Source organism: Emydura macquarii, unplaced genomic scaffold, assembly GCF_026122565.2.
Source record: "Emydura macquarii macquarii isolate MOO-44397 ecotype Brisbane River unplaced genomic scaffold, CSIRO-AGI_Emac_v2 contig_968, whole genome shotgun sequence".
Taxonomy (NCBI): domain Eukaryota; kingdom Metazoa; phylum Chordata; order Testudines; family Chelidae; genus Emydura; species Emydura macquarii.
The window spans coordinates 17,630,586-17,658,494 of NW_027131105.1; the positions used below are offsets into that span (position 1 = coordinate 17,630,586).

At 41.6% G+C, this 27,909-nt stretch overlaps 1 protein-coding gene across 2 annotated transcripts; it reads right to left on the reverse strand.

The window, feature by feature from the left end:
- On the reverse strand, positions 1-27,902 carry LOC137150422 (cullin-associated NEDD8-dissociated protein 1-like). Of its 2 annotated transcripts, XM_067544369.1 has the most exons (15): positions 27,690-27,902; positions 23,033-23,176; positions 20,122-20,276; positions 18,492-18,615; positions 17,773-18,029; positions 17,031-17,136; positions 16,069-16,217; positions 13,767-14,059; positions 11,024-11,165; positions 8,061-9,563; positions 7,508-7,603; positions 5,324-5,493; positions 4,942-5,106; positions 2,808-2,915; positions 1-1,488 (listed from the first exon to the last, which is right to left on the reverse strand). In XM_067544369.1, the coding sequence occupies exons 1-15, from the start codon at positions 27,755-27,757 to the stop codon at positions 1,261-1,263; spliced, it is 3,708 nt and encodes a 1,235-aa protein (XP_067400470.1). In that variant the 5' UTR covers positions 27,758-27,902; the 3' UTR covers positions 1-1,260. The 2 variants fall into 2 exon arrangements, with proteins under 2 accessions (XP_067400470.1, XP_067400471.1); XM_067544370.1 differs by lacking the exons at positions 23,033-23,176; positions 27,690-27,902 and adding an exon at positions 18,900-18,964 and having other exon boundaries at positions 20,122-20,190.
- Positions 27,903-27,909: the final 7 nt, after the last annotated feature.

Consider the following 27,909-nt stretch of genomic DNA (forward strand, 5'->3'; position numbering starts at 1 on the left):
TACAATTTCAAAATACATCTTTATTTTCCAGGGATGCCACTCATACCAAATGGAAAATTCTCACACTCTGCACTATAAATAGAACAGTTTAAATGTTTCACACCGACCAAGCAGTCAAAAACATGAAATGAAAGATTATTACAAATCCATGGCTGCAAGAAGTGTTAGTTTCATTCTCTGGGTCATCTGTCATTCCTGTTACAGAATTTGAGCAAGACAATGAAAATAAGTTCTTAGATGGTGTGCAAAAGAGCTAATTTTTAAGAGCATTTACATTCTTGCAACTTAGTTGTTGCCTTATCCTATTTTACTAGATCTGACCAGAATACTGAATGCAGGTCTTGTCTACAACAGGCTGCTCTATTTTTTTTAGTTCTAATGACTACAGTTTGGAATACATCAATGCTTTGGTATCTGACAGTCACTGCCAAGAGTTGTCTTACCCGTGGAACACTGCTGGCAAAACATAATTAAACAAATGACATTCCATTTTGGAAGACATTTTATTTTAGAGCTACTTTGTGCAGTCAAACTTCTTGAGAATGAAAATCAAGAATGAGAGATTTGCCCTTTGCTACCATAAAAATTACTAGAATATCAATAAAATTATGATTTAGCTACAATGAAAACCAGTAAAGCTTGAATGATAAATTCTACTCACATGCAGTTTGTAGTAGACATTAATATCTAAGTTTGAGGTCTCTTCTTTAGCAATAAACATTTTGAAATCAGGGCTCTGGTACTGCCACTTAACTGGTGGTGAGTTTCAGAAGACATTGCTCTTAATGTTTAGCAAAGGTGGTCTAGTGAAAAGGCTAGAAAGACCTGCAGACAGATTATTTTGGATAGAAATGCATGTGTAATGGTAAAAATGAGAACTAAGTTGCCTTAACTACTATCCTTATTCAAAATGGTAGTGCAAGAAATGCTACAAAAGTGAGAACCTGTTCCAAGAGACAGTTTCTGGTTTTCAGTAATGAATAGTAAATTTAGATGGCCTCACTTTAAGTCCTTTAATAACTTGGAGTAAAAAACAAGTATATTAAATTATTCATCTGTTGCATAGTGCCCTTTTGCCCTTAGTCTCTGCCAAATTATAATCAGAAGTCTGACTCATGTAGCTGAACTAGTTATTTTCTTAAACAGCATTTTTTTTTTTTTTTTTTTAAGCCCAGACCAGCTCCGGGACATTCTTCCTCCGCCTGCCTCTGAAGCATCTGTTTCACTTACGTGTTGTTAGGAGGGTGGTGCGGGAGGACTTTAACTCATGTCCATTGATTCTGTGGTAGGTAATGAAGCCGAATCCTTTTGAATGCTTTCATAGAGTGAAGCCATTTCAGGATTGGCTCTGATTTGAGAAGAAAATTCAGCCATCACTGGACTTTTCTCCACTTCTGGGATTGTTAGTACAGCAGCTACCGCCCTCATCGCTGAACGTTTCAGTTCATCCTGCTTTTCAAATTCCTGTTTCACTGAACCAGCTTTTACCTAAAAAATGTAAAACACTGCCCTTAAATGAGATTTGGAAAAGGATGAATGTACACACTGGGAATATATGCACAGTCAAAGTGGGAGATAAGTGGAACATTTTCTAATTGGAGAGGAATTTATGGTGATTTTTTTCAAAAGCAATGCATGTAGACTGTTTCAGGAAGATCAGAATTAGGCCGAAAATGAGCATTTTTGAAGATACCTTCAGTGGTCTTTATGCCTTCATCTTAGAATGAAACGTTGAGGTACTTATTTTTCATTATTAAGATGATTATGAACAAGCTAAATTACGTACATATATTCACAAAAGGCTATTTCTGCCTTGATACCGACACATATCTCCATTAGCAAGTGTTACCTGGTTGAGAACCACTGATCTATGTATGTATGTACCCCTGGGGATACATCAACTCATCTAGATATTTGCCTAATTTTACAACAGGCTACCAAAGGTCTAGCAAAGTCAGTACAAACTAAAATTTCATACAGACCAAATGAGAAAGTAAGCTATTTTCCAGCAATAGTGTGCTGTGACACTTTTGTATTTTTGTCTGATTTTGTTAGCAAGTAGTTTTTAAGTGAGATGAAGCTTGGGGTATGCAAGACGAATTAGACTGCTGAAAGGGGTACAGTAGTCTGGAAATGTTGAGAACCACTGACAAGGATACATCAGTTTAAGATACACATTTGAAATCTAAAATAAATTCTAGGCACAGTACAATAAACTTGGCCAAATTAAATAAAAAAAATTCAATTTCCCAATGTCAGACAAGGTGATTAGGTATTCATAATTTCAATTATAATTGCCCCACCTATATGTAAAGTTAATAGAATTATATGAAATTTAACAGCTTGTGGTTATTTTTTCCACTGCTTGGCTTTATGTCTCTTCACCATAAAATCTGTAATTGGATAGAAATGGCAACTTCACATCACCCTATATGCATGTTGAACACTGCAAATATATTTACTTTGCATTAGTTCTGTTACACCTGCAGAGACAACAGAGTTATGGGAGAGGGAGTTAGATTCTATTGTGGCTTGCACATCAGCAGAGTTGTTTTAGTTCCAGCTGGTCCATTTTCAGCAAGTTCTGACAAATAATCTAAGGCACCCTACCTTTCAGAACTTCTATGTGAAATTCTTGCTTTTACCAGGTATTAAGAAGCAGACTGCAATACCAAAACAGTGGTGCTTGCAGACTTTCCAGATCTTGGAAAATATCTATTGCACACAGAAGCACAATACTGACTTTTTTTTCCAAAATTGCAGATACAACATTAAATGAAAAACTTCAGTTATCAAGTATATCTTACCTTAGTAGAGCAGGTTGCCCGCAGGGGTTCAATCAATCGCTCTAGCCTTTGTAGAACTGCATTAGGACACAGTGTGGAGAGTCGAGTCAGCATGATGAAAGTCAACATCTAGAGGATTTTTTAAAAAGGTTGCTTTAAAATACGCTCAGATCCCCCTCGAATCCAGAACCCGTCTGTCAAGTCCCCATGTGACAAGTCTCCACTGTAACAATTTCAGCCAGAAATCACTGCATCACCTTTGTTCTCTGTTGGATGGCTTTCTTTACACCCATAAGGGGTATACTTTTTAGACAAAAGAAAGGCTTAGGGTCTCGAAATAAGTATGCATCAAATTTCAAAGCATTACAGAATACACAGGGCTCTCCTGACAGCTGAAGTCTCATGGGTAGGAGCCCTACTGCCACAGAGGGGGGCACAAAGGCCCAGCTCCAGCCTGGAGCCATGGACAGTGGCACAGTCTCAATTCCAATCCCAACTGCAGCTACTGGGAGGTGAAGGGGGAAGGGACAACGGTAACAGCCCCGGCTCAAGCCAAAGGGGGGCAGAATCCCAGCTCCAGCTGCGGGAAAGGGGTGCACAGCCCTGGCTCCAATCCCAGCTGAAGCCGCATGTAGCTGTATTAAAAACTCGTTTTTTGCTTGCATCCAGTTTACCAAGCGATCCAGATTGCTCTGTATTCAGTATCTATCATCCAGATTATTTACCACTCCCCCAATTTTTGTGTCATCTGCAAACTTCATCAGTGATGGTTTAATGTTTTCTCTCAGATCACTGAAAAAAGTGTTAAATAGATTAGGGCCAAGAACAGATCCCAGTGTGACCCCCATGGGAAACACACCCACTCCATGATTCTCCATTGACAGTTATATTTTGAGACCTGCCCGTTAGCCATCTTTTAATCCATCTAGCCATGTTCATTTTATATAGTTACAGGTTTTTTAAATCAAATTTTAATCAAAATATCATGCCTAAGCCAAATGCTTTTCAAACACTAAGTATATTACATCAAATTACATTGCGCTATTACCTTTATCGACTAAACTTGTAAACTCACTAAAAACAAAAGATATCAAGTAGACAGGTTCTATTTTCCACTGACTCATGTTGATGGACATTAATTTTATTACTTTCCTTTAATTTTTTATTAATTGAGTCCCAGATCAGCTGCTCCATTATCTTGCCTGGGATCAATGTCCTTTAATTACCCAGGTCATCCTGTTTACCCTTTTTAAATAGTGGCACAACATTCGCTTTCTTCCAGTCTTCTGGAACTTCCCCAGCGTTGCAAGGCTTATTGAAAAATCCACACTGAACACCCAGTGAGCTTCGCAGCCAGCTCTTTAAAACTCTTGGATGCGAGTTATGTGGGCCTGCTGATTTTAAAATGTCTGATTTTAGAAGCCGCTGTTTAACATCCTCCAGAGATACTCGGGGAATGGAAAGAGTGTTATCATCATTATCATATGATGAGACAATCTGTTCTTCTTCCCCAGATACAGAACAGAAATATATATTGAACACTTCTGCCTTTTCTACATTATTATTGATAACTATCATTTCCATCTAGTAATGGACCAATACGGTTATTTTTATTCCTAATATACTTAAAATACTCCTGATTGTCCTTAACTCTGCTGTCAATAAGATTTCAACTTGTGCCCCTTTGCTTTCCTTAAAAATTGTCTACAATTCCTAGCTTCTGATTTATATGCATTACTATCAAATTCCCCTTTCCTCCATTTGTTATATTTTATAGCTGCTTTCACTTCCTCTTTAAACCAGGTCAGTTTTTTTTAACTAATATGGCCTTCTTCCTTCACTGTGCCACATCACACTTTTCAGTGCTATTGTTTCAGGTTTTGCAAACTTATACAGCGATCAATACATCAGTTACACTTGGGTTAGGTTTTCGAGGCCATTTCAGCAACCAAAACAGCTAGTAATTTTTTTTTTTTTTTTTTTTTTAAGTAAGAGTAAGCCTAGATACTGGAGAACAAGAAGGCAACATGAAAAAGGTGCCAGATGCTGCACCCATCACACACTGGTTCAGTCTAAGCCATGGCCCTCAGCGTAATAAATAAAATCAAAACCAGTTACTTCTACTACTCTTGAACAGATTAGGAGAAGAAGTTACCCTAATGTCATAATGATCCTTAAGTCCATCCTCCACATGGTTCAAATATTCATAGATGTCCAGTCGGTCAAGGCAGCTTTCCAACAGTGAGTACATGCATTCAAAGGCAGCTTTCCTCACATCAAGGCCATCATCTACTGTATGCTTGAATGGCCCCATTTCTACCTTAAAAGGGAAGAATGATATAACTGGTCACTCTTATCAATGAGGAAGGCTTCCTACTGCAGCATCTGGGCCACCAACTGAACACCTAATAGATGTTCTTCTCCCACCCACCCACCCATTTGTTCATGAGAGCATCACAACATATTCATGTCAATTCCATGTTGACCAAGACATTAACAGACATTGAACTCATGATGCAGCAGCACTAGTAACATACCTCCCGTATCAGTTCCCTTCTGATCTTAGTTTCATTGTATAAGTGGGGTAGGACAGTGTTCAGCAAGTCTCGGATTAGAGAAGGCTTATTGTGAGCAGCAGAATTAAACATGGCTAAAGCAACACGTCGAACATTCAAGTCCGGATCCTGAAGAGTCTTTAAGAAGTCACCTGCAGGATAATAGCATAAAATGCAATGTTCTAGTAGTTCTCCAAGATCTACTTACTGTGACCCTCAGAGTAACATAACATATTTCAAGGAGCCAGAATACAAAGAAATCTTATACATAATGATTAAAAATAACTCTAGTAGCAAAGCCTATACATAGTGATGCATTTAGATCTGCTTTCCCTTTTTCTGGGATCGGATTTAAACTATTTGAGGCAATAGGCTGTATCTGGGGTATAGAAATACCAGTGTGATGCTAGGCACCAATGACTTCATCTAAGAATCCAACTAGAAGCTGTGACGCTAGGCCCAAAACAGCCAAGCAACTTTTCAAGTCGCAGGGCCCAACTCTGACCTTTCAAGATATATTATAGGAAGATACAATGGTAGCGAGGGTCATTCCTTATCAGTGGACTTGAGCTTTGATATGCAAGTCTATTGTTCATAGATATTTGATGTTATTTATGGATCTCTTGTTAGAGGTTAGCAATGTAGATAAATTGCTTTCCTGTCTATCACTGTTCTAGTGATTAAGAGTTCAAAAGAACGTATGAACATTTAGATGGAACTTTGAATGTAACAATACTATTGTTTGTATTTCTCTCTGAAGTTTAGGTAGTAAATACCTGTAAATGGTTGTAAATGGCCAATTACCTTGTGCTAATGTTACTAGTTACTGGTGTGCTCAGGACATGGGAAATGGTACTTCAGAGTCCCAAGTAATCATCTATTAATTGTTTAAAGTCAATTGTCAAAAGTTAATTGTCAAAAAAGTATCGGTCAGCCTGCATGGATCTATAAAAGAATATAGAGGACTGATCCTTTTATCTCAAATCTGTCCAAGCTTGTCAGGGAAAGTTTGGATCACAAGACTGAGATCCCAGCACCAGCCTGGAATCACCCTGCTAATTCTCATGAGAGAATTTGAACACACTCTGCACATGGACTATTTAGTCTTCCTTCCTCTGGATCAATTCATCTATAACTGAAGCTGTGAAGCAAAGGACTGAGACCCATCCAGGTATTGGATGTTCCCCAGAGGGACTATATAAGCCTGCAAACTCCACATTTCTACTGGAAACCTGATACAAATGATTGGAAAGTCCATATAGATGTATGTAATTGCTTTAATCATTTAACATTTCTCTTATTGTTTCTTTCCTTTTATAATAAACCTTTAGTTTTAGTTACTAAAGGATTGGCTGGCAGCGTGATATTTTGGGTAAGATCTAAACTTATATTGATCTGGTACTGTGGCTGACCCTTTGGGGTCAGGAGGAACCTTTTTGGTAAAGAGCATAGAGTTTTAAATAACTGATCTCTTTACTGGACCTAGTGGCTGATTGGGAGCCAGAGACTGGAATGCAGTAAAGGGGGCTGTGTATGTTTTTATTCTGGCTTCTTGATAACCAGTGTGGGGAATCAGAAGCACTGTTTGTGGCTGGTTGGGAAGTCTGACTTCAGTGTCACCCACCAGTGTTGGGAGAATCTGCTCTCCTTTTGCAGCCTGGCCTGACCTTGGCATTTTCAGGTGGTCTACCCTCGGCACGGACGGGTCACAGAAGCCTTAATTTTTTTAGAGGAGGCTTCTTCTAGATGCTCAGCCTAGACATCTCTGAAACAGAGTTGCTGCTTAGGCCAGCTTCTCTGTGATAAGTCTGAGATGCAGGGACATGGGTGTCCAACCTAAGAAATATTTTACAAGACACTTGTCTGTAAAGCCAGAATCACAGGGGTTTCATTCTCCACTAAACTCATAGTTTCCATTAATTAACTTTCATTAATACACATGCCTGACGGAGGAAGACCAGAATATTTACCAAGACTCACTCTGCAACCTCAGCATGGAACTCTAGATCTTTTCCATCTACATTTCTCTGATGTTAAATTAGATTGAATTTTTCAAACTGATTTGAGACTCTCTTACAATATAAAATAGGGCAGTATTAGGCCATTGGTAGTGTACCATACTTAATGTGCAAAGCACACAAGATTTTTATTGGAACTGAAACTCACCTATGCAACCTTTAAGAAGCACGTCAATAGGCTGTGGCTGATCTGAAATTGTGAATTTGATTGCAGTTACTACAGTACTTCGTGCATGTGGGGACCCTGCAATGAAGAGGGAATATAAAATATGTGTACATTTACACAGTATGCTCTTTACCTGTGTTAGCGCTAGAAAACATGCTGCTCCTTAGAAATGTAATAAAGATTCTTTTTGTACATGTGATAAAGGAATAGAGTATTTGCCATACTGGATCAGATCACATGTCCAAATCTTGCCTCCAAAGCAATCTCTTGTCACACAGCCCCCTATTCTTATAACATCCTTGTTAATACCAAGCACCACACAAAACTTTGCACTCCTTCAGATCCCTCCTTAAGAGACACTTCTTTTGGTTAATTTCCCAAACACTGATCTTCTCTCCAGCCTGGCTTTGCTTCCTCACACGATAGATATACTGCATCAAGATATTAAAAAGACAGGAATCCACAAGATGTGTACCGAGCAAACAAAAGCATCTCCCTGGGCCTTTTACCATTCTAATCCTTGTCCTTCCCTTACCTGATGACAGTTGCTTTTTCAGCCTGGGCAGCAGCTGGGACGGATTCACTAGGGTCAGTTTCCCCAAGCATTCAGCGACCACATTCCGTGTCCCCTCCTCTGTGCACTCGCAGTGGTTGAAAAGCTGAGACCAAATATCTTCCACGTAAGGTTTGAGGCTATCTGCTGGGGAGGAACTGATGACTTCTTTTAGAGAATGGAGTAGCAAGTATTGTCTCTTGGACTGGCTTCCAATTTCCTTCAGCATAAAGGGAAGATATTCCTTAAGATTTCCAACACTGATGTTCCCCAGAGCATAGGAAGCTGCTGATTTCACCTCTTCGCTGGGAGAAGCAAATGCTTCCAGGATTACTGTTTTGAGCTCCTTCTGAGCACTTAGGTTCATGGTGCGACCCATCTCTGCCAGCGAAAGGAAGGCTAGCATTTTAATGGCAGCACTGGAGTTGGGGTTCTTCACATCTTGAATAAACTGGCTCGCCACCCTGGTGGCTTCTTTCGGACATGCCGATGAAAGGGCTGCCACACACTTTGCTACAGAGTAATAGGCTTGTTTATGTAAAGTCACAGACGCACCACCAGGACTCGAATATATAGGGCTAGTTAGCTGTTTCATCAGTTCTGCATAACCCATGTTGGCTGTCTTTGTTATAACCAAAGCTTGAAAGAAGTCTATTATGGCATTCAGTGCTCCTCCTTGTAGCAACGGAGAGTGGACAAGCTGAAAGAGTTCAGAAAGAACTGAACCACTTATCTTGGATAAGGAAGATGGATAAACCTTAGCTAAGGTAGTAAGGAACATGATCGCCACCTGAGAAACATGCATATCATTCTCACTAATTAAAGCAGGAAGCTCTGTTAGAACAGATTCGATCATGGCAGGCTTCAGGCTATCGCTGTAGTTCTTTATTAATATGTCTAGTGCAATCAGAGTACTCAGTTTCAAGGCACGTTGATTTTTTCGCAAGAAGGAAGCTAGAATGGGGAATCCTTCCCCTAGAATAGGTCTTAAGTCTATCTTCAGTGGAGAACTAGCAATTAAGGTTAATGCTTTGACTGTTGTCAGTCTGGTTATTTCATTTTTGAGCCTTTCTAGGAAAATCTTCAAAGTTGGCAAGAGATCACCACTGAGATGGTCTCCAAGATTGCAGATGATCTGTCCCATGCAAGAGATAGCCTGTTCTTTCACCTCCTGATCAATATCAGCAGCTTTCAGTCTCTTTAGAGTACCAGAAAAAAGGTCTTTCGCATAGGGCTTGGCATCAAATGCACAAGTTTTGTCTAAGGGCCGAATAACTTTCACAAGCTGCTGAGTAACCAGCAGAGCTTCTGATGTGATCTTATAAAAGGGGTCTCCAATACAGGTAACAACTGGAGATAGCAGTGCCTTAATATGGGGATGAAATACTTCGGGCTGATGGTTGCAGAGAAGAACGTGAAGAAAAGACAGTGTATCAATCCTCATGTTGGAGGAGCTGGATTTATCAGCCAAGGAGAAAACAATACCTGTTCAGGGGAGACATTAACATAAATCATTTGAAGAAATAAGAATGTAACAAGGATTAAAAAACAAATTCTAAAACAGTTGAATACAATCAAAATAGTTTCCTTTGCTCCACTCCACTGATGCCATGTCTACACTCTGAGTGCTTCACCATTATAGGAATGCCAATATACTACATTGACAAAGCATTCCTATTGTGGATGCAGTTATACAACAAAGCTATGCTTTGTACCGGTACAGTAAAGCCACCCCTACCCTCCCTAAGAAGAAAAACAATCTATACTGGCAAAAGCACAGCTCTGTCGGTATAACTACATCTACACTAGGTGCTTTTGCCAGCACAGCTATGTCAGGAAGGGATTATCCCTCATCACACTCCTGACCAACAGAGCTGTGCTGGCAAAAGCTCTTAGTGTAGACATAACCTGATACATATGCACTCTTGCAGTAGCTGTTTTCAGCTAAGTGGCAAGTCAGAATATAGCTGGTCCACATGGCAACACGGGCTACAAAAGCATTTAACAACCTGTCAATATTTGAAGGGCGACATGGGCAGGAATTATTTAGTGTGGTACACAGGGTTATAACTAGAAATGGTACGATGAAATTAAGAAAAGGGAAGAAAAATCTAGGCCGAACACTAGGATCTCCTGGCAGTGAGACATACCTATCTGTGGAAAAAGTCTTAAAGAGAGAAGTGGAAGCTCAACTGCTTGGGTTTTGTAAAATTAGACTGGAAAAAAATATTAGGAAAGTGTACTTTAAAGAATAATCCTGCATTGGCAGGGAGATAGAAGTTAGAGATGGAAAAGACACATTAGAGCATCCAGTCTATGATATAGTCTGAAAGTGGTTTTTCAAATGAGCCATCGACAAGGTATTTGCAAGAGTCCAGCTTGCCACCCCCAAAGCAATTTACTGTGTATATTTTCTGTAGTCTCTTGTAAACATACAGGAATTGAAAGTCATGGGATTATCAGGGCCAGGAGGAATTGAAAAGAGACAGTTTTCCACACATTTACAGTAAGGACATGTCCAAGGTTTTGGTAGGACCTCAATGTTATGAGTATTTCAACGTTCTTGGAGGTGCACCCTTCACTAATTTACAGGAAGGGAAAGTTAGGTGAAAATCTTGTGGGCCTGCAGATAAAACCCTCCCCCAATAAACATTTTTAAAATGTTCCATGAGAAATAGAGAAATAGCACTACAGTGGCTCCAACCCGGAGCTCAACAAAGTCAACTGACTTCAGTGGCAGCAGGAGCAGACCCTGTATCTTTTTCCATGTTTATAAAATTCAGAAATAAAAAAAAAAAAAAAAAAAAAAAAAAAAAAAAAAAAAAAAAAAAAAAAAAAAAAAAAAAAGCAGAAAAGAGAAATACACAATCCTTTAGAAACCTTACAGCTCTGAAAGTGGAAACTTCAAACTCCCCACCATCTCCCAGCCAACAAATCAGGTTTACCAGGCATTAACGCAGGTATGTGATCTGCCAGGCAGCCAGGAAGAACATTGGCCAGTTCCGTAAGGAGACTGAAGCACCCTTGCTTCGATTTGATGCTTTTCTCTTTGAGCTGCTTGTGTAAGGCCTTGACTATGTTTGGAACCTGTAGTTTTAGAAAGCAAGAAGAAGAAAAAAAATCTCAAATCGGTAACTATAGCCTCTTTGACACAGAGCTATGGTAGCAAAGCAGTTTACCCAGCTTAACTACACACATTAATAATTCAGTGTGAGAAGAGACAGTGATCAAAAATGAATAGTATCATGGTTTATAGACCTTGGAGAGTAGATTGCGGCACAGTGAGGGAGGAATGGGGTGGGTGGGTATTTAAGCACTTCTATTCATATATTTTATAGGGTTTTTTTTAAATTCTATACAAATATTTTAAGGCAAACCTCCCTCTGTGTAGTGCCACAACCTCAAAACACAGCAGCATTCCTTAGTGCACCAGAACCACTGGGATGGTGATCAGCTTAGATGCTTCTCTAGCACAGAAAAGGAAGTGAAACTGACCAGTTGAGTTTCAACCGTCTTGAGTTGAACAAAGGGCAAAATTAAAGAAACTGGTGAAAAGCGGGTTAGAGGTTTACAATTTCTTTCAGGTTTAATATCTAAAGGACCTGATCCTACAAGTAGATTTGAACAAGTGAACCTCTGCAGAGCTTTAGCAAAGCCCACCCACAGAGAACCAATTACAGGACTGGGGCGTAAGTTACTCGCCACACAGACATTTTCTTTTTTTAAATATAGAATTCATTTACATCAGTTACATTAAATGGGCAGAAAACTACATTTGGGAAAGGATATAAGTCCTCCTGCTTCAGGGTATCAGACTAGCGCTAACTGACGTGGGCTAGCAAGACGTTTTCTCATGAGCACCTTATTCTAGAATAATGGACTACATCTTTTCTTTCATCTTCCTCTGAAGCACATGGGACTGGCCACTATTGGAGACAGGATACTGGCTAGATGGAGCCCTGGTCTGGTCTGGTGATTCCTATGTTGCTAAATTATGTTGACAGTACCTCTTTAGCATCTTTCAGAATTTAAAAAAATAGGTCAAAAAAGGAACAGTGCTTCCAATGTCTATTTAGTTCAATTAAGAATGAAATCTGTACCCTGCATACAAGAATCCAGGGCCCCCACATGGGGGGGGGAAAGGGTACACTTTACCGGGGCCCAGCCCAGGCTGCAATCCCCATTACCACGATGGCTCATGAGATTGTGTGGGAGGGGGTCCGTGTTTCAAGTTTGTACTGGGGCCCAAAAACATTATGCTTGGGCCCTGAAAGAACCATACCAAGAACACAGGCATACAAAGAAATGAAAGATTAGCTAATGGCTCCTGTAATGATCAGAGCCCAATACGGTGTTAATGCTCTGCCACACATTTTGGATGCAATGTGTAGGTATCTGACTTCTAATGGCTTATCTGATATGTTTATGATTCAATTTATGATTTATTCAATGAGTCCCTGAACAACGAACGACATGTCTGCTTAACTGGAGCGATTGCCACAACAGACGATGGATTTTACACAATGGCGGAGGTGCTACACATAGTGTCTGCAAACCTGTTCACAGCAGTTTACAGGTATGACTGGCACAGCTTATCCCACTCAGTGGCCGTTGTTCACTTCCGGACACTCTTTTAGTTATTGTTCCTGCTACAGGAGCCAAACAATTATAAACATGCTGCAATGCTACGAGTATGGCTAATTTTAAAAGTAAACTCATTTCAAAAGTTAATACTCTTCCAGCACATTTTCTTCCTATCAGCTATCAACAGTCATGGTGATCACTACGGGCGTGGCCACACTACCATTATTATAGTGTTATTAACAATCCTGCTGAAACACAGCTAAAATGGCTGTTGATGCAATAGCTCTTAGCATAGCTTCCCTGTCCAGCAGGGGTTGATATTTTTCTGAGAATCACAGGTGGGAGTGGGGAAGGTAGGTCAATCATATAGCTTTCCTAGCATGTATCTCAGAAGGGAAAGATCCCTGTCTACAACGGTCAGGGGAACTGTCCTTCAGCATATTACCATCAGCCATTTAAACATGGCGGTCCTATCTACACTATAAAATTAACTCAGTTTAACTGTTAAGAAGCTAACATCTTGGGGTTCAAAGAGGCTATAACTCTGGGTTGGGTGGCCAGAGCCAAAACTGTAGAACCATGCAGTCAGTTAAAAAATGCTATTGTCTGGGCTTTGCACATTGAGTTTTTTGCTTGTTGGTTGGTCTAAAAATACCATGGTTTGTCCCCCTCCTCCAAGACCTCATCTACTCTAGCTTTTTACTGGGAAACCTCCCACTGTTGCACTGCTTCCCATCAGATGAGGCTTTGGCATTTTGATCACCGTGTTTTCTAGACCTGCTCTGAGTCCACTTGCAAGCCCACTCTTACTGTCACTGGGGAACTGCACCAGAGGGAGATTTCTCAAAAATAGTTAAATGTAGACACAGACCTGTTGTAAAATTGAACTTTCAGTCCTGCTTGTGTACAATTCCAGCTAAGTCAATTGTTTTAAAAAGTCTCACCCGCTGGCACTGGCCAGACAGTGTCTGAAACCAGTTTAGTTGGAACAGTGTTGAACCTAATTCTCGGGCTGAGCTATTGCACACATTTACTGATAAAACATTTCTTCCAGTTCTTTTCACTCCTACTCAACTTAATCCAGTCTACCACCTTCTCCCTCACCTGGTTCTGAAGCATGGTGAGGGGTATATCTTCCTTGCCTCCTGCATCTGAAGTGTGTAGCCAGCTCTGTATGGGCTGCGTTTGCTTCAACAAAGAGATATAAGCACAGAAGATGTCGGCTTTGACATTCTCCTCTCTTTCTTTGAATCTGCCTATCAAAATGGGGGACAGAGTTTTGTAGAAATCCTGAAGGAGGTCACGCCGGGTACTGACAATGGCTTCCAGGCACTTAGCCGCAGACCTGCGAACTTTCCAGCTAATGTCATCGTCATCGCTGTACTCATCATCGCTCTCTGGAAACAGTGAGTGAGGAAAAACAAACCACGTTACAAGAGAAACACAAGTAGAGAATCACCACATGCCTCAGACTTGCCCTTTCTTGCATCAGTCCTCCTCCTACTGGACTCAAAAGTGAACACGAGATAAATAGATGCCAATTCACAACTTTCCAGGAAACGTCAGATTGGGGTTATTCTGGACAATTTCCACAGACAGTCGTCAGAACCCAGTGTTTTATGGTGGCCAGTATGTGCCACCGCTGCCCTGTGGTAGATAAAATGTGCGATTGATTCACATGTATCTGATCCTTCCAGAGGATAATAAGCCCCAATGTTAACTACAGGTACTGGAGAGTCCATTCGAGCTCATGTTGTAAGGACTTTGTGTTTTGAAGGGGGAATAAGGTCCTGAGTTCCATTTATTTTAAATGCTGTGACCATCAGGCCAATCCATTATGATGCATAACACAGGTCACAGAACAATTCCTGCATTTTATCGCATGACGGCGGATGAGAAGGAGACTCTCTTTTAGAAAAGCCTCCGGTCTTGATCGAAAGGCTCCAAGTGATGAAAAGGTATCACATCCCGTCAGATGCTGTTCCAATGGTTAACTACCCTCACCATTACACATTTGTGCCTTACTTTCCATTTGAATTATTCTAGCTTCCACTCTCAGCCCTGTGCAGCGACAGAACTGGCACATTGTGGAACACGGTCAATACCTGAAATGTGTTACGTGTACAACTGACTCATGCTCTAGGCCAGGTTGTAACTTGTTCTCCCGAGATGCCCACCTTGATCAATCCCTCACCTCAGGCCTTTAAAAAGAAGCTACTGAAAAAGACCGGGAGCAGAGGCAGCGCTAGTTGTAATCAACATCAGCCCGAACGCAGCAAGACCTTTTTTTAAGACTTTCAATCTGGATTTTGTAGGATTCTATTTAGTTTCACTATTTTACACAGTGCTGTTTGGTTATTAGTTTGGCAGGCAGTGCCCCAGCAGGATGAACTCACAATCAGTGTATTGGCTACTCCCCTCTTCACACATCAGCACAGAGCTGCGAGCACTAACCCATCTCTCCAGGCAGGAATACAGACACATAGCTGCATTAAAGCCTCCAGTACCACCAGAGAAATAAAAGCCCACCAGGGAAGTGTCCAAGAGCCCCAGGGAATGTCTACAAAGCAGCTGGGTGGATAGTTCCCAGCACTGGTAGACAGATGTGCACTAGCTCTGCTTGAGATACCAGCTACAAACAGCAGTGTCGCTGCAGCACCCCACATGGTGGCTCAGGCTAGCCACCCGAATCCAATCCCCTGTGATCGCCCGAGCACGTACACAGGCTGCCTGTGCCACCAGAGTCACACAGCTATTTCTAGCACACAAGCAGAGCTAGCACCGTCTGTCTACCCGTGCTGGGAAGCACCCTCCCAACTGCTGCGTAGACACACCCATGGAGTTCATGCCTACCTACTTGCTTGTAGTAGGCCTGATGCATATAAAATAGCCTCACTCAACTGCGGGAAATGGAAGGCTGAGCATCATTTAGCAGACTGCAGCCAGTCCTGGCATTTTGGGGGGGGGGGATTGTTTTGAATCTGGGCAATCACAGCAGCAGCTAATCGAGATACACTAGCGCTAGGGCTGGTGGACTGTGAGCATGCTGTGACAGACACTTGCATTCACTCGTAACAGCAGCGGCAGCATCTCTTCAGTCTTGCTCTCTGCCAGGGCAGTTTATGTTGTCAGGTCTAGCAAATGCTCCCCTTCCTTTGATGCCCATGGCAAGAGATGTCAGTGACATGCGGATCAGGAAAGACACACGAGTAAAGTCCTAAGTCTGGAAATCGTTATAAACACAGCACTTTGACAGCACTAAGCAGCTGTACACCACTGTGGTTCAATGCAGACATTGTGAGAGAGATGGCAATGCCACATGGTGTGAGTGGGAAGGGGAGAACGGGACCCCTTGGATACCATGTCAGCAGTTCTATTAAGCATAGTCATCCTCACAAGCAGGCACCTTGCTCTTCATCCTCTCCATTTTCAGTTTCCATCATTTCTTCCTCTTCCCCCTCCTCCTCATCATAGTTGTAATTTGGGTCATAAGTAATGTACCTCAGGCACAATCCCATCACATTAGGGATGTGGGGGCCAATCTCCTTTGGACACCTAGCAAGACCAAAAAAAAAAAAAGTCTAAGATGAACTGGAAATAAATCATTTCATATTTTAATTTATCTCCATCAGCATAATTCATCCCACAAGATCCCAAAGTGTTTCACACAACCATGCCCACATATTCCTGCAATACATTAAACAGTAACGTTTCCCTTTCACCACAGTGCACGAAGCAGGGTCATGTGCCTAGGTGGGTCTCAGAAAAGAGAGCTTCAGACTCTCATTCTCCTCTACCTGAGTGGTTCCCCCTTTAAAAAAAAAAAAAAAAGAACAATGCCCCCCACCCACAAGTTCAGCACCCTCAGAGGAGGAAAATGGAGAGGTGCTAGAGAGCTGCCTACACCAGAATTTCAGGGTATGAAGCCTGCAACACAGTAGTCCCTTCTCAAGAGCACCATTCACACCCACACCCCTGCTACAGACATCAGAAGTCTGAGCCAACTCCCCCTCAGTCACCTGAAGGACTCAAGTATCCTCCAAGAACCTGCAGTAAGTGAGGTTCAGTCAGAGTGGGTATTAAACGGCCACTTGCAATACCCATATCATTTGCCCATATCATTGTCGAGTCCTGGGCCAAGAACCTATTCTCACATATTTGGAAAATTCAAGATGCTATATGAATAGCTCAATTTCATCTGAGAGGATGGATTTTGTTACTGGCCCAATATTGCATCTCTTTTTCTCCGACAATAATGCATTTAGGAAAATATTCCACTCAATTTAGTTTTTCCTCAGACCCCTTTGCACATGCACTTCCCAGAGAAAGACAATGAAGCAGAAATACATCACAGAGAAGGACACACACCTTCTCACAAAAGACTCAAAGGCCTGAAAGCAGTACTCCCTCAGCTCATCATCCTCCACGTTACAGTACTGCACAACTAATGGGATTATCTTCTCCAGATATTCTCCTGAAAGAGACAAAGTAAACAGCAAGAGAAGTTGCTCCCTCCTTTACCTGGCTGGTAAAGTTAGAGCCTGGTTACCAGCCAGTCTGTTCCAGTGCTTTGCAAAGCATTCTTTACCTGGATCTCACTGCTCGTGAACGTATGCGTCGTGAACAGCCTGCCAAACTATTTCAACAGAAGAACCACCCTGTTTTCAGACAAAGCAGTTATGGAGAGACAGATATGATCTAATGGTCTGAGGAACTCCTGGGCGTAATCCCAGATCTGAGGGTGCTTCTGGCAAGTCACTTGAATATTCTGTGCCTCCATTTCCACATGTGTAAACTGAGGTTAATAATGCTGAGCTATCACAAAGGACACTATGAGGATTGTTGCATTAGTGTTTTGGAGTGCTGCAAGATCTTGAGATGAAAGACACTATAGGAGCACAGCCAAGCACTAAGATCCAGTGTGTCTTTCCCTTAGGTCTGGGTGGAGATCTGAGAATCAGAGAATTCCAGAGTGCTAACTACCAAAGCACCAGAAAAACAAATAAGTACACTTCTTTTTATAAGTAAAAAACAGCAGCTTTAAAATGTAGTGTGTGTGCATATGTCATTCCACATGTGTGCATATGTCATTCCACGTTACTGGACCTACCTGTGCGGTGCCCAGCCTGCCTGCTGATACCAGCAAGACACTGAATGTACGTTCTTGTGGTAGAAGTAGACTCATTCCTCTTTAGTTCAGTTAACAGGTGCTCCATGAGTTCTGAGAAGATGTTCCCATTGCAGGTCAAGACCAGGTAGCCGAGGGCAATGATGGCCCTCTTACGCACAGCTAATCTGGGGCTCGTGAGCTGAGGAAGGAGGCAGTTCAGGATAGAGGAATGAAAGGAGTAAAGCATCCCCCCTAACCTGCAATCAGAGGCAAGACACACATGAGAGATTAGATCTTCAGTATCAAGGCTGCTGACCCGTTTACACATAATGCTGTCATTCGGCATTACGCTTGCGTTATGTGATAAGAAAAACAGTCAGCCAGAGAAACGATGTGACCAGATCACACATTCCAAAGCAGGTTTTTCCTTCTTTCTGCCCTTCCCACCTCTCCAGAAGTCCCTTATGCCCACTTTGACTCATCCCCTAGAGATCCTGCAATGCTACCGGTATCCTTCCAAGTGTAGAAGGAGCAGCACATACAGTCTCTTCATTCAGCTGCGTGATCAGACCTGTTCAGACACTTCCCAGTTGGCACCCATCCCAATCCTTTAATTTTGTAGTCCTCAAAAGTAACACTAGAGAAATACAACAGTCACAAGCAAACACACTGTGCAGCCTGCTGCCATATGCAGCTGCTTGGAGGAAATCCTTTCATACCTGCTCAACATATCTGACAGGATATCAAGAGCCTCTAATTGTACAGATACATCCTCTTGTTTCCCAATGGCTCCAGTCAGCTGGGCAGTGATCTTTTTGCACACATTGGCTGTCATGGTAGAACCTAGGAACAGACATGACCTTCGGTCAACTTTTTGTTTTCAAGACCAGTTTTTCCTCCCTGATATTCAGAGAATAATGGACAGCAGCATAGCTATAGACTCATCCACAGAAGGTTGGCTAAGTTACTATGGGCCATAATGGTCTCTCCCAGTCAAAACCCATGAAAGGAAGACAAAGGTCTTGGAGTGTTGTCAACTAATGCTACCCTTGTGGGGAAGGGCGGAAAGAGCCTGGGATGGTGGAGAAAGCACAGGGCACAGCCTTCTTGGAATAAGATGCACTAACCCTTTGGAATGACTGCCTCTCCCCGATGATGCCTGGGCTCCTCCATCTCCTAGCAGTATGGTTGCCTGAAAAGCAATGCTCCCATTGGTTCCTCTGCCCATACAATATCCTGAGGTGGGTCCAGACCAAGAACAGAAGTCAACACTGTTATCATTAACTTCTGCGTGGAGGGGATGTTTAGAGAGAAGCGTGCTGCTTCCTGGCCCCATCTTTTCCAACCCCAATGCCCCGCCCCACCCCACCCCAGCATCTGAGCACCAATATCCACATGGAATGGGGTCAGAGGTGAAGGAAGCAAGCATTGAAGTCTCCCCTCCTCCTTCTTCTGCCCTCACAGATGGAGTACCCCCAGGAAGAAGGCTCAGCTGATCTATTCCCAGTTACTGCAATAGGACTATTTCAGTTCATGTGAGATATGCCAATGAAAGGTCTCTAAAATGATGGCTCTCACATATTTAACATTTGGCAGAGCTTGAAAACAGAGCTTGAAAGCTATTTGCATGAAAAATAATTCCCCTGAGTATAACTGCCAGCTCAAAGTCAAGGATAGCAATGCCGCCTTGGCTACCTGCTATGCGAGGGGATATTAGATGCATGAGAGATGGCATCAAAGTACAAAGACTGCTGAAGAGACAGCACAAATCTCTGTTCACTAAACATATGTATTATTGAAGAACTAATACTGGGTTTACTGGATACCCAGCTCAATGTGTTTTTTTGTCCCATGGCCATAGAAACTGGGCAAAAGCCTGGAGAGGCTGTCAATAGTAAAAAGACACAGGCAGTGAAACAGACTGTCCATGGAGGTAGTGAAGGTATTAGCACTGCCAAGATCCAGAAGACATTAGATTCACCATTTGTGGGAACCAGACAGTGAGCAGCTCTGACAGACTTCTGTAGTGTCTCTCTCAGTGTCCCAAGCAACAACATTTGAATCCAGGGTTTACGATTTTGGACCATTATGCAGACAGGTTCAGATTTGGAGCACCCCATTTTGCAGGTGATCAGATATAGGATTTTGTTTTGAGTCCTGTTTTTAATCATCAATTTTATTACGTCAACTCTTCGTTACACTGCAATTTCCTATCCCTGTGCCCACCATTACTAATAGCAGTAGGCAGGGGAGAGGGAATCCCACCAAACTTCAGGTTCTAAACTCCTCGTTGTCCTCTGCTTCCTAAAGCCTGTACAGGTTTTACCATATTAAAGGGAGGAATTTTACCTGTAGATGCTGGAGGCAGCTCTGAGATGACTGTTTTCAGGCCAATGCTGGAGATATCCCGGAGTTGTTCCTTGTCTGATAACATGTTTGTACACAGTGTGTCCACAATAGTTTCTACCTGATATTCTTTCACTTTGCTAACCAAAGGGCCCAAACTACAGAAGGAAAAAAAAAAAGAATACAGACCAAATGGAAGGAAGCCATTCTCTAGAAACCATATTTTCATGTCAAAAGGAAGGATGATATGGTTGGTGTTGGATTTCAGATGCAGTCCCTCAGATTTCTTTAAGATAAAGGGTGCACCAGACCTAATGTTGCAAACTTAGCTGTCATTACTGAAACGTTTAAAATCCAAAATGGATGTCAGAGGGTCTCTGTCAGAAATCTTTGCTTGTCATACTTTGTATTCCTAGCTAGTTAGTACATCAGATAGGGTCTGATCCGAAGCCCACTGAAGTCAGTGGAAAGACTCATTGAAGTCATGATCAGATTCATAGTGGAGTACATCAGTTACTTTATAGGAAATATGAAAGGAGAGGCCAAGTGGAGGCAATTTATACCAAATAAGATTTTCTTAATAGAATATGCAGTTTAATAGCCCCCGAAGATTTAACAGTCAGCGGTAGTATTCTCTCCCTAAAGACACACACATAGCTAGGTGCACATGGAGAGAGAAAGAGGATTCATTTGCCACACTTTTTGCTTCTGTCCATACACTCTCAGTTCTCAAGAATGCTAATGCTTCACATAAACTGGGACTGGAATTTAATATCCTGCAATATATTATGGTTAAAATGTATGACTGCTGTTTCCTTGGGATGCTTATCAAAGCTAGTTGTGTATCTAACTCATGAAGAAAGCATGCCAGTTATACTGGAGAGTCCAAAACACTGCGTAGCAGCACGTGGCCTCCATCAACATCTCTGAATTTCACTAAAGTTTATTCAGATGCACAAGCTGAGACAGATTTTGTTCCCAAAGCGGCAATAGCAACATTCTCTTTGATTTCAAGGACAACTGAATGGGACCCTTAGTTTAAGAATTAATCGTGTAAACAATCTGTCTATTCTTAAGGATTTTTATCTTAGAAAGTGTCAGTGTTATGTATTTTGTTACAATATTTATGACTGTCCACATCTGATAAAATCCCCTGAAAGCCTAAAAACAAAAGTGTCTTTACCTACAGTGTTTTATCCTTCTCTATTTGGCAAACCTTGTCTTTTTTCTTGTTGTGATGCTAAATGTGCGGAATCTGTATGGGCCTGCATTTATTTCCTTTTTGGTGTACCAGAACCATGACCTGCTGATAGAATATAGCATTTATTACTCACAAATTTGGGAACTCACATGTAGCCTGTTTTTTGGTAGGACCTTTTTTATTTTTTTTAATTCAGTGATCAAGACAAATAGGTATTTAGGATCCAGATGACTCTTCTGAAGTACAAAAGTTTGAAAAGTAATAGAAGACAAAGCACTAATGTAAGTGCTTTTTGTCCATGAATCTCAAAGTACCTATCATTCTCCCTATTTTACATATAAGGAAGCCAAGACATAGAAAATAAACAATTTGCCTGGATCACACAAAAAGTACATGGAAGATCCAGTAATAAGGTCTCCTGAATCCCAGTCCTGTGCCCTGTATAAACCATGCAGAGCAGATGTTGGGCCTAACCAGTCAGCATCCTAAGGACTCTCCTGTTAAAGATACTGTCCATGTGATTTGGAATGTTGACATTGGCAGTTCGGTTTTACGAGTGCTTCCAGCCTTGGGTATGAAACCAGACTGCTTCTTCCTTCACTTTGATGACTTTTCTCTCATTATTACATTCTAGAAGAATTAGTGATCATAAAGGGGAATGGCTCATTTTAAAGCTGATTAACTGTGGATAAGTAGGCAAAGGAATGTCTCTTTTGTTCAGTACCCCTACTCAGAAAACAGTTTTGCTTGGAAAAGGAAAACAAAAAGATCCCAGGGGGAAAAAAATGGATCAAAGCACACAGATACAAATACAAGGCCAAAGACTATAGGGGGAAAAACCAGGACAGCAAAAGCCAAAACCTAAAGATACAAACATCATAGGGAGAGAAGCAGTTTAAGATTAGGAAGGAGGGTGATGGAATAAGGTCCATAGTGAGGCAAAACACAAGTACAATACCACAACTGACTTTAAATGGCCTGTTTTTTTGGAGCCCTGTGTGTGAACTGACCCACTCAATTTTATTTCTAGAATTAAACTCTTATCAGATATGCTAGGGAAGAGAGACAGCAAGAACATGTCAGCAGCATGATCACTTCAGAGGATTCTGTAATCAGGGACTTTCTGCCACGTAGGGGAAAATATTTATTAAAATGACCACAAGTAAATATCGTTAGATGGCACAAATTAGGCTTGGGGACATAAGTAGGCCTATACTTATTATAATGTCATTTAAACAGAGATGGGATCAAGATGTAGAATTCAGATCTGGATTTCAAACATCAAACTTTAGGGGCTGTTCAAGTCAGCAGTTTGATGTAACCATTTGGAAAATTTAACTCTGAATTTCAAAGCCCTCCAAAGTTTGGGAACATTTGGGTTCAACCTTTTAATCTGGGCCCCCCCTGAAGAAATACAATTTTGAGGATGCAAGTTTAGATATGGCAAAATCTACAATAAGCCTTTCAATAGTTTCCTAACTCATATACTTCTCCTATAAAAACTATTACATGTTCATCCCTATAATTCACTCCCTTGCACACATCTCTCACCATAACTAGAGATTGCCTCTGCCCTATATCAGACAGGAAGTGTTCATAAGGAAGATTCAAGGAAGCTACAGGACACTGTATACGTAGGGCTCTATTCTGAAGAATTTTCTGGACAGTTTAATCACTGCTAAGAAGAATGGTAGCACATACAGAGTCTCTTACCACTTGACAGCCAAATTCTGCACCTCCCCGTTTTTGTCCTCAAGCAATTTTAAAAGCATTTTCACAACTTTTTTCTCACTGTCTTCATCCAGCTTTATGGAATCCTTTTGCAGTTCCATCATCAGGTCATTGGTGGCCATAAATCTGAAACAAGGAGTATCAGCAATAGGTTGGCTGGTATGTAAATACAGATACATTTCACAGAGATCAGTGTGAAGCAATGGTTCCCAGCCTGTGGCTTGGGGGCCAAAAGTGGTCTGGTGGGTCTTTCAAAGTGGCCCACCGCACCTCGCCCACAGGCTGCAGAAGGGAGCTGCTGCCTAAGGACTCAGATGGAGCGCGTTGCCACCAGGCTACAAGACCGGTGCAGACTCCTTGCTACAACCAAGGGGACAGGAGATCAGCGGTCCCCTCCCCCTGGCTGTTGCAGGGAGCACCGCAAAGCGCTCTGCCTGAGTCCCTAGGCGCTGAGGTCCCTGATGGAGCCAGAGGGAGGGAAGCACTGATCTCCCATCCCCCTGGCTGCAGAAGGGGGCCACTGTCTAGGGACCTAGTTGGAGCGCACAGGGCTACAGGACGCATGCAGTTTCCCTGCTGCAGTCAGAGGGATGGGAAATCAGCAAGGAGGCAGGCTGAACAGTGTGTGGGGGGAGGCATTGCCAGTGGACCTACTATGCTTGAGGAGGGGCAGGACTCTAAAAATCAGCGCCTCATGACTTAGCTGCCAGGCCATGTGCTTCAGTGTGTAGTGACAGTCACTATCTACACTAGTGCTTTGTCTGTGAGTGTGTGACATACTAAGAGTAATTTGCAGGTGTAAAATAGTGAATGTAAAACTGAGCACAGAAGCATCAAAATGTTTACTTTAAATATGTAGTGATTTGTAGTCCTTAATGGTGTGTACGTCAATACATTTTTTATGAGTTGATAGACTGGTGGCCCTTCAGGGTTGTAAAAATGATATTTGTGGCCCTCGAGCCAAAAAGGTTGGGAACCAGTGGTGTGGAGGATAAAATTTATTATTCACATGGCACTAATATAGAAAGCACTTTACGATCAGTAACAAATCAATCCTCACAATCCTCCTGTGAGTTAGCTAAGAAAACAGCAACCCCATTAGGAAAGGAGGAGAACTCAGGCAGAAGGAATTGGTGGCAAAGAATTCACCTCATTCAGAACTAAGTGAGCCAAAACATAGGAGAATTTTAAGATATTCCCTCCCCTCCCCTCAAACCTACTCTGAACCAGGACTCTATAAAAATGGTATTGTGAAGTTCCACATGTATTTCATCTCAGTTATTCCAGATCAAATTGTCTCAGACTACTAGAACAAAATGTGTTTTCTAATTGACAGTCCTGCAAAAATCAGCTTGGCATCTGAAAATCCAGCTGGGTTCTTACTAGCTTACTTATCATTACTAGTAATAAAGATTCTGCCAGCCAAATTCTGCCTTCAATTACACTGAGGCACAATTATAAAAGTGGGGGCAGAATTTGGTCCAACAACTGTAACTTTGCTAACAATTCTGTTGATAATGCAGAAAACAAAACAAAACAAAAAATCTAGCTCTCACTCTCCTGCAAGGTTGACAGAGTAAAAACTTATTTTAATCACTCAAACAAGCAGATAGTAAGTATGCTGATTACACACAGGGAGAAAATCTGTTGAGAAAGAAGGTGCCACTTTTACATAATCACTCCACAGACTACAAGTGCACTTTAAAGTTATCTAGGCCAGTGTTTCTCAACATTTTTTATACCAGGGACTGGCTTATTGCCTTCCTAAACTGTCCAGGAGATCTCAGGGACTGGCTCCAGTCCATGGATCCGTCGTTCAGAAACACTGATCTAGGCTATATTTAAACTTCTATTGTTCAACCCAGTCACTCCGTTTGTTTATATCCTTCTGGAGTTTCTTGGAGTCTTCAAGAATCTGAATCATTGTGTCATCAGCAAATTTAACCTTCTTTCTTGTTTACTTCCTCCTTAGAGGCCTTTTCTACACTGGACAAATGTATGTTTTTCTGAACCCGTGTTGCCCTACCAATACTACTAATAGCGAAAGCTCTATTGTAGTGAGGATGTATGCATTTCTATCATCCAGGTTTATGACATACAAGGCACACTACCTACATTACACCTTCTGCTGTTGGTTGCACTAGTGAAGCTGCATTAATGCAAAATAGACACAATTTTCCCAACGATATGTACCCCAAACCATCAATATATAAGATCACATCTCCCAATATTGATCCTTCTCATATCCCACTTGTGAGAAGCAACCATTCATTAGGACTCTATTCCTTTCTGCCACTAGCTATAGATTTATTTAACACAACTAACACTCAGCTGGATGGATGACTTTTCACAAATGATACCAAATATTTGGCATCACAGTTTAGAAAAATCCTTAGAATTGCAGTTCCCTATTGGGAAGTGTAATTTTATTATATGGATAAATATCCACAAGGGACTAAATGGAAATAAATCTCATTTCACAAGTGGCTTAAACTACATTTTAAATCAAAGTTCTGATCAGAATGTTCAGCATTTAAAAATCCCACCACAATAGTTTACCCCTATCTTTGATGTATAAGCCTGTGCTTGAGTAACAAAATAACGACATCTGGGATAAGAAATGGATGGACTCTTAGAGAACAAGCCAGAAATTGAAGATGAGAGAATCAGATGATTTGCTGACCTACAATTTAAACAATACTTGACTTTATTTTTGATTCAGCAACGACTATTTAGTTCCAATTTAAACTGGAAGTCTGCACAAAGCATGAAAACACATGTAAAGATCCTGAATAACAGCTAATGAAGCTGCTCCATTATCAACTTCATTAGGGGGGGGGAAAAAAAAAACTATTTTATCATCATCATCAGAAAACAGACATGTCTTAGAAAAAATTTTGTTTACAGCAGGGTAACTTTTAGCTTATAAAGGACTTCAAACCTTCCTAGCTAGCATAAACATTACCCATCCTGGCTGGGGGCTGTGGTACTGTTTGCAGAAGTGCAATTGAGTGAAATCTTTCATAATGAATCAGCTATTTTTGTAAGTACAGGCTATTACATTTTATTTATAAAGCACCTTTAATACCAAATCACTGATTCCAAAGTCTAACAAGGTTTATTTGCCTTTCCAGAAACATTTATACCCAAAAGAATAAAAGCAGGAAAACATCTTGATCCATTTAGAGAAGTATTTGGAAACAATAAAATATTTCCTCAACATACCAATATAGTTTAAAAATAAAGGATTTGAGCACGGGAAATACCTGTAATAGCCATATCCTTGGGTACATATGCTAGACTTTATTGAAATTTAACAACACACTTTTCAAAGGCAAAATGCAGCACATAAAACATGACAAATAACATTAATGCACTCCTTAAAGAGTAAAAGAGGTATTTCAAAACCCAACTGCATGTATGGATCATAAGATGATATATATGTAAAACAGCTTACTACTTAAGGGATCTCTAGTTAAAATAATCTTAAAAATCTGAATAAGCTACTAGTAATATTTTAGGATCAACTTCTATTTTAAGGTCTCCTCTTTGATATTCTAGAACAAATCCCACAGATGTCAACAAAAGTTGCTTAAGGCATAGTTTTGGCTCTGAAATTATTAAAATAGAAGTTGTTTTAATGTGTTTATATCATTATTAAACTATTTCTTCAGTGTAGGCATTTCTCTCTGTGTGGACAATTAAAAGAGATAATTGCATGTTTCCTTCTAGTCAGTTTCACTTTAGGGTTCTCAGGCCCAATGCTGCAATGTTTAAATTGCAGATGCAGCTTTTAAAAAAAAAATATTACACTTTGTTTTTCTTTTAACATAAAAATCTGTATTTTGGGCCCCTGACTATCTGATAAAGAGGAACTAAAGGTCACTATTAGCAGGTAAGGATCTCTCACCCTGTCACTTAATAATTGATTCATGCCCTATATTTAATAGCAGCTACATGCGTTACTCCACATCAACTTTCCCCTTCACTTTGTGGTTCATGCCTGATGCTTCATCTACACTATTACTTTATCTGAACTCCAAGTGGGTTTCTTCATCCCCTTCCAAACACATACAAATAAACCAATGACCAGGGACCACCGCGCAACTTCTTTTTATTTTCCTTGAACAACACAGAAAACACATCAGATATTTCCCCAGACAACAGCAGCGGGTTAGGACTTTTGTCCCCTAGCTGCTACTGCTGTCCACCCAATTGGGGGAGGGAGAGCGCTATAAAACAAGGTGACAACATGTAGCTTGCTTCCCCACCACCCGAGGAGCCCCTCGTTCGGGCATTCCTGTGATTACTAACCAAACCCAGAGCATGCAGCGGATTCCTCGCCCTGTGTGTGTGTGTGTGTGTGTGTGTGTGTGTTGGGGGGGGGTTGCACTGATTGCAGCTGCCCCCCTTAGGAATTCTGCAATTACCCCCCCGCTCTTTGCGGGTTTTGTACTAGCTGCAATTCATAAAACAACCCTGCTCTCCTGCAGGAGGGTGGAGCGTGTTGCAGTCCCCCCCCCCTCGCGTGGGTTTGCACATAAACACCTCCCTCCCCCTCGCTGGGGGGGTTGCGATTAACCAGCTCCCGTCCTCTGAGAGGCGGGCAATTAACCAGCACCGCCCGCGGGGCTCCTACCGAAAGTCTTTGTCGGTGGAGGTCATCTTCTCCAGCAGGTTGGAGATGTGATAGGAGACGTTACTCATCGCCCCCCGCCGCCCCTGCAGGGGGCCGTGCGCCGGCTGCTTTCTGGGGGCTCTGAAGTTTCCTGCTGCCCGGGGCCGGGGCGCTGCGGGCTGGAGCTCTGCATGGAGAATATGGCGACAGGCGGAGGCACCCAGCGAGGCGGGGGGGGGGT

Excerpts from the sequence above, each read along its gene's own strand:
- LOC137150422 (XM_067544369.1), bottom strand. The coding sequence starts at position 27,757 with ATGAGTAACGTCTCCTATCACATCTCCAACCTGCTGGAGAAGATGACC. Across the intron at positions 14,060-16,068 it reads TGGAGAGGATGAAGAGCAAG|AGAGCGATGATGAGTACAGC; the intron begins GTGCCTGCTTGT and ends CACTGTTTCCAG. Across the intron at positions 5,107-5,323 it reads GAAGGGAACTGATACGGGAG|GTAGAAATGGGGCCATTCAA; the intron begins GTATGTTACTAG and ends TTCCCTTTTAAG.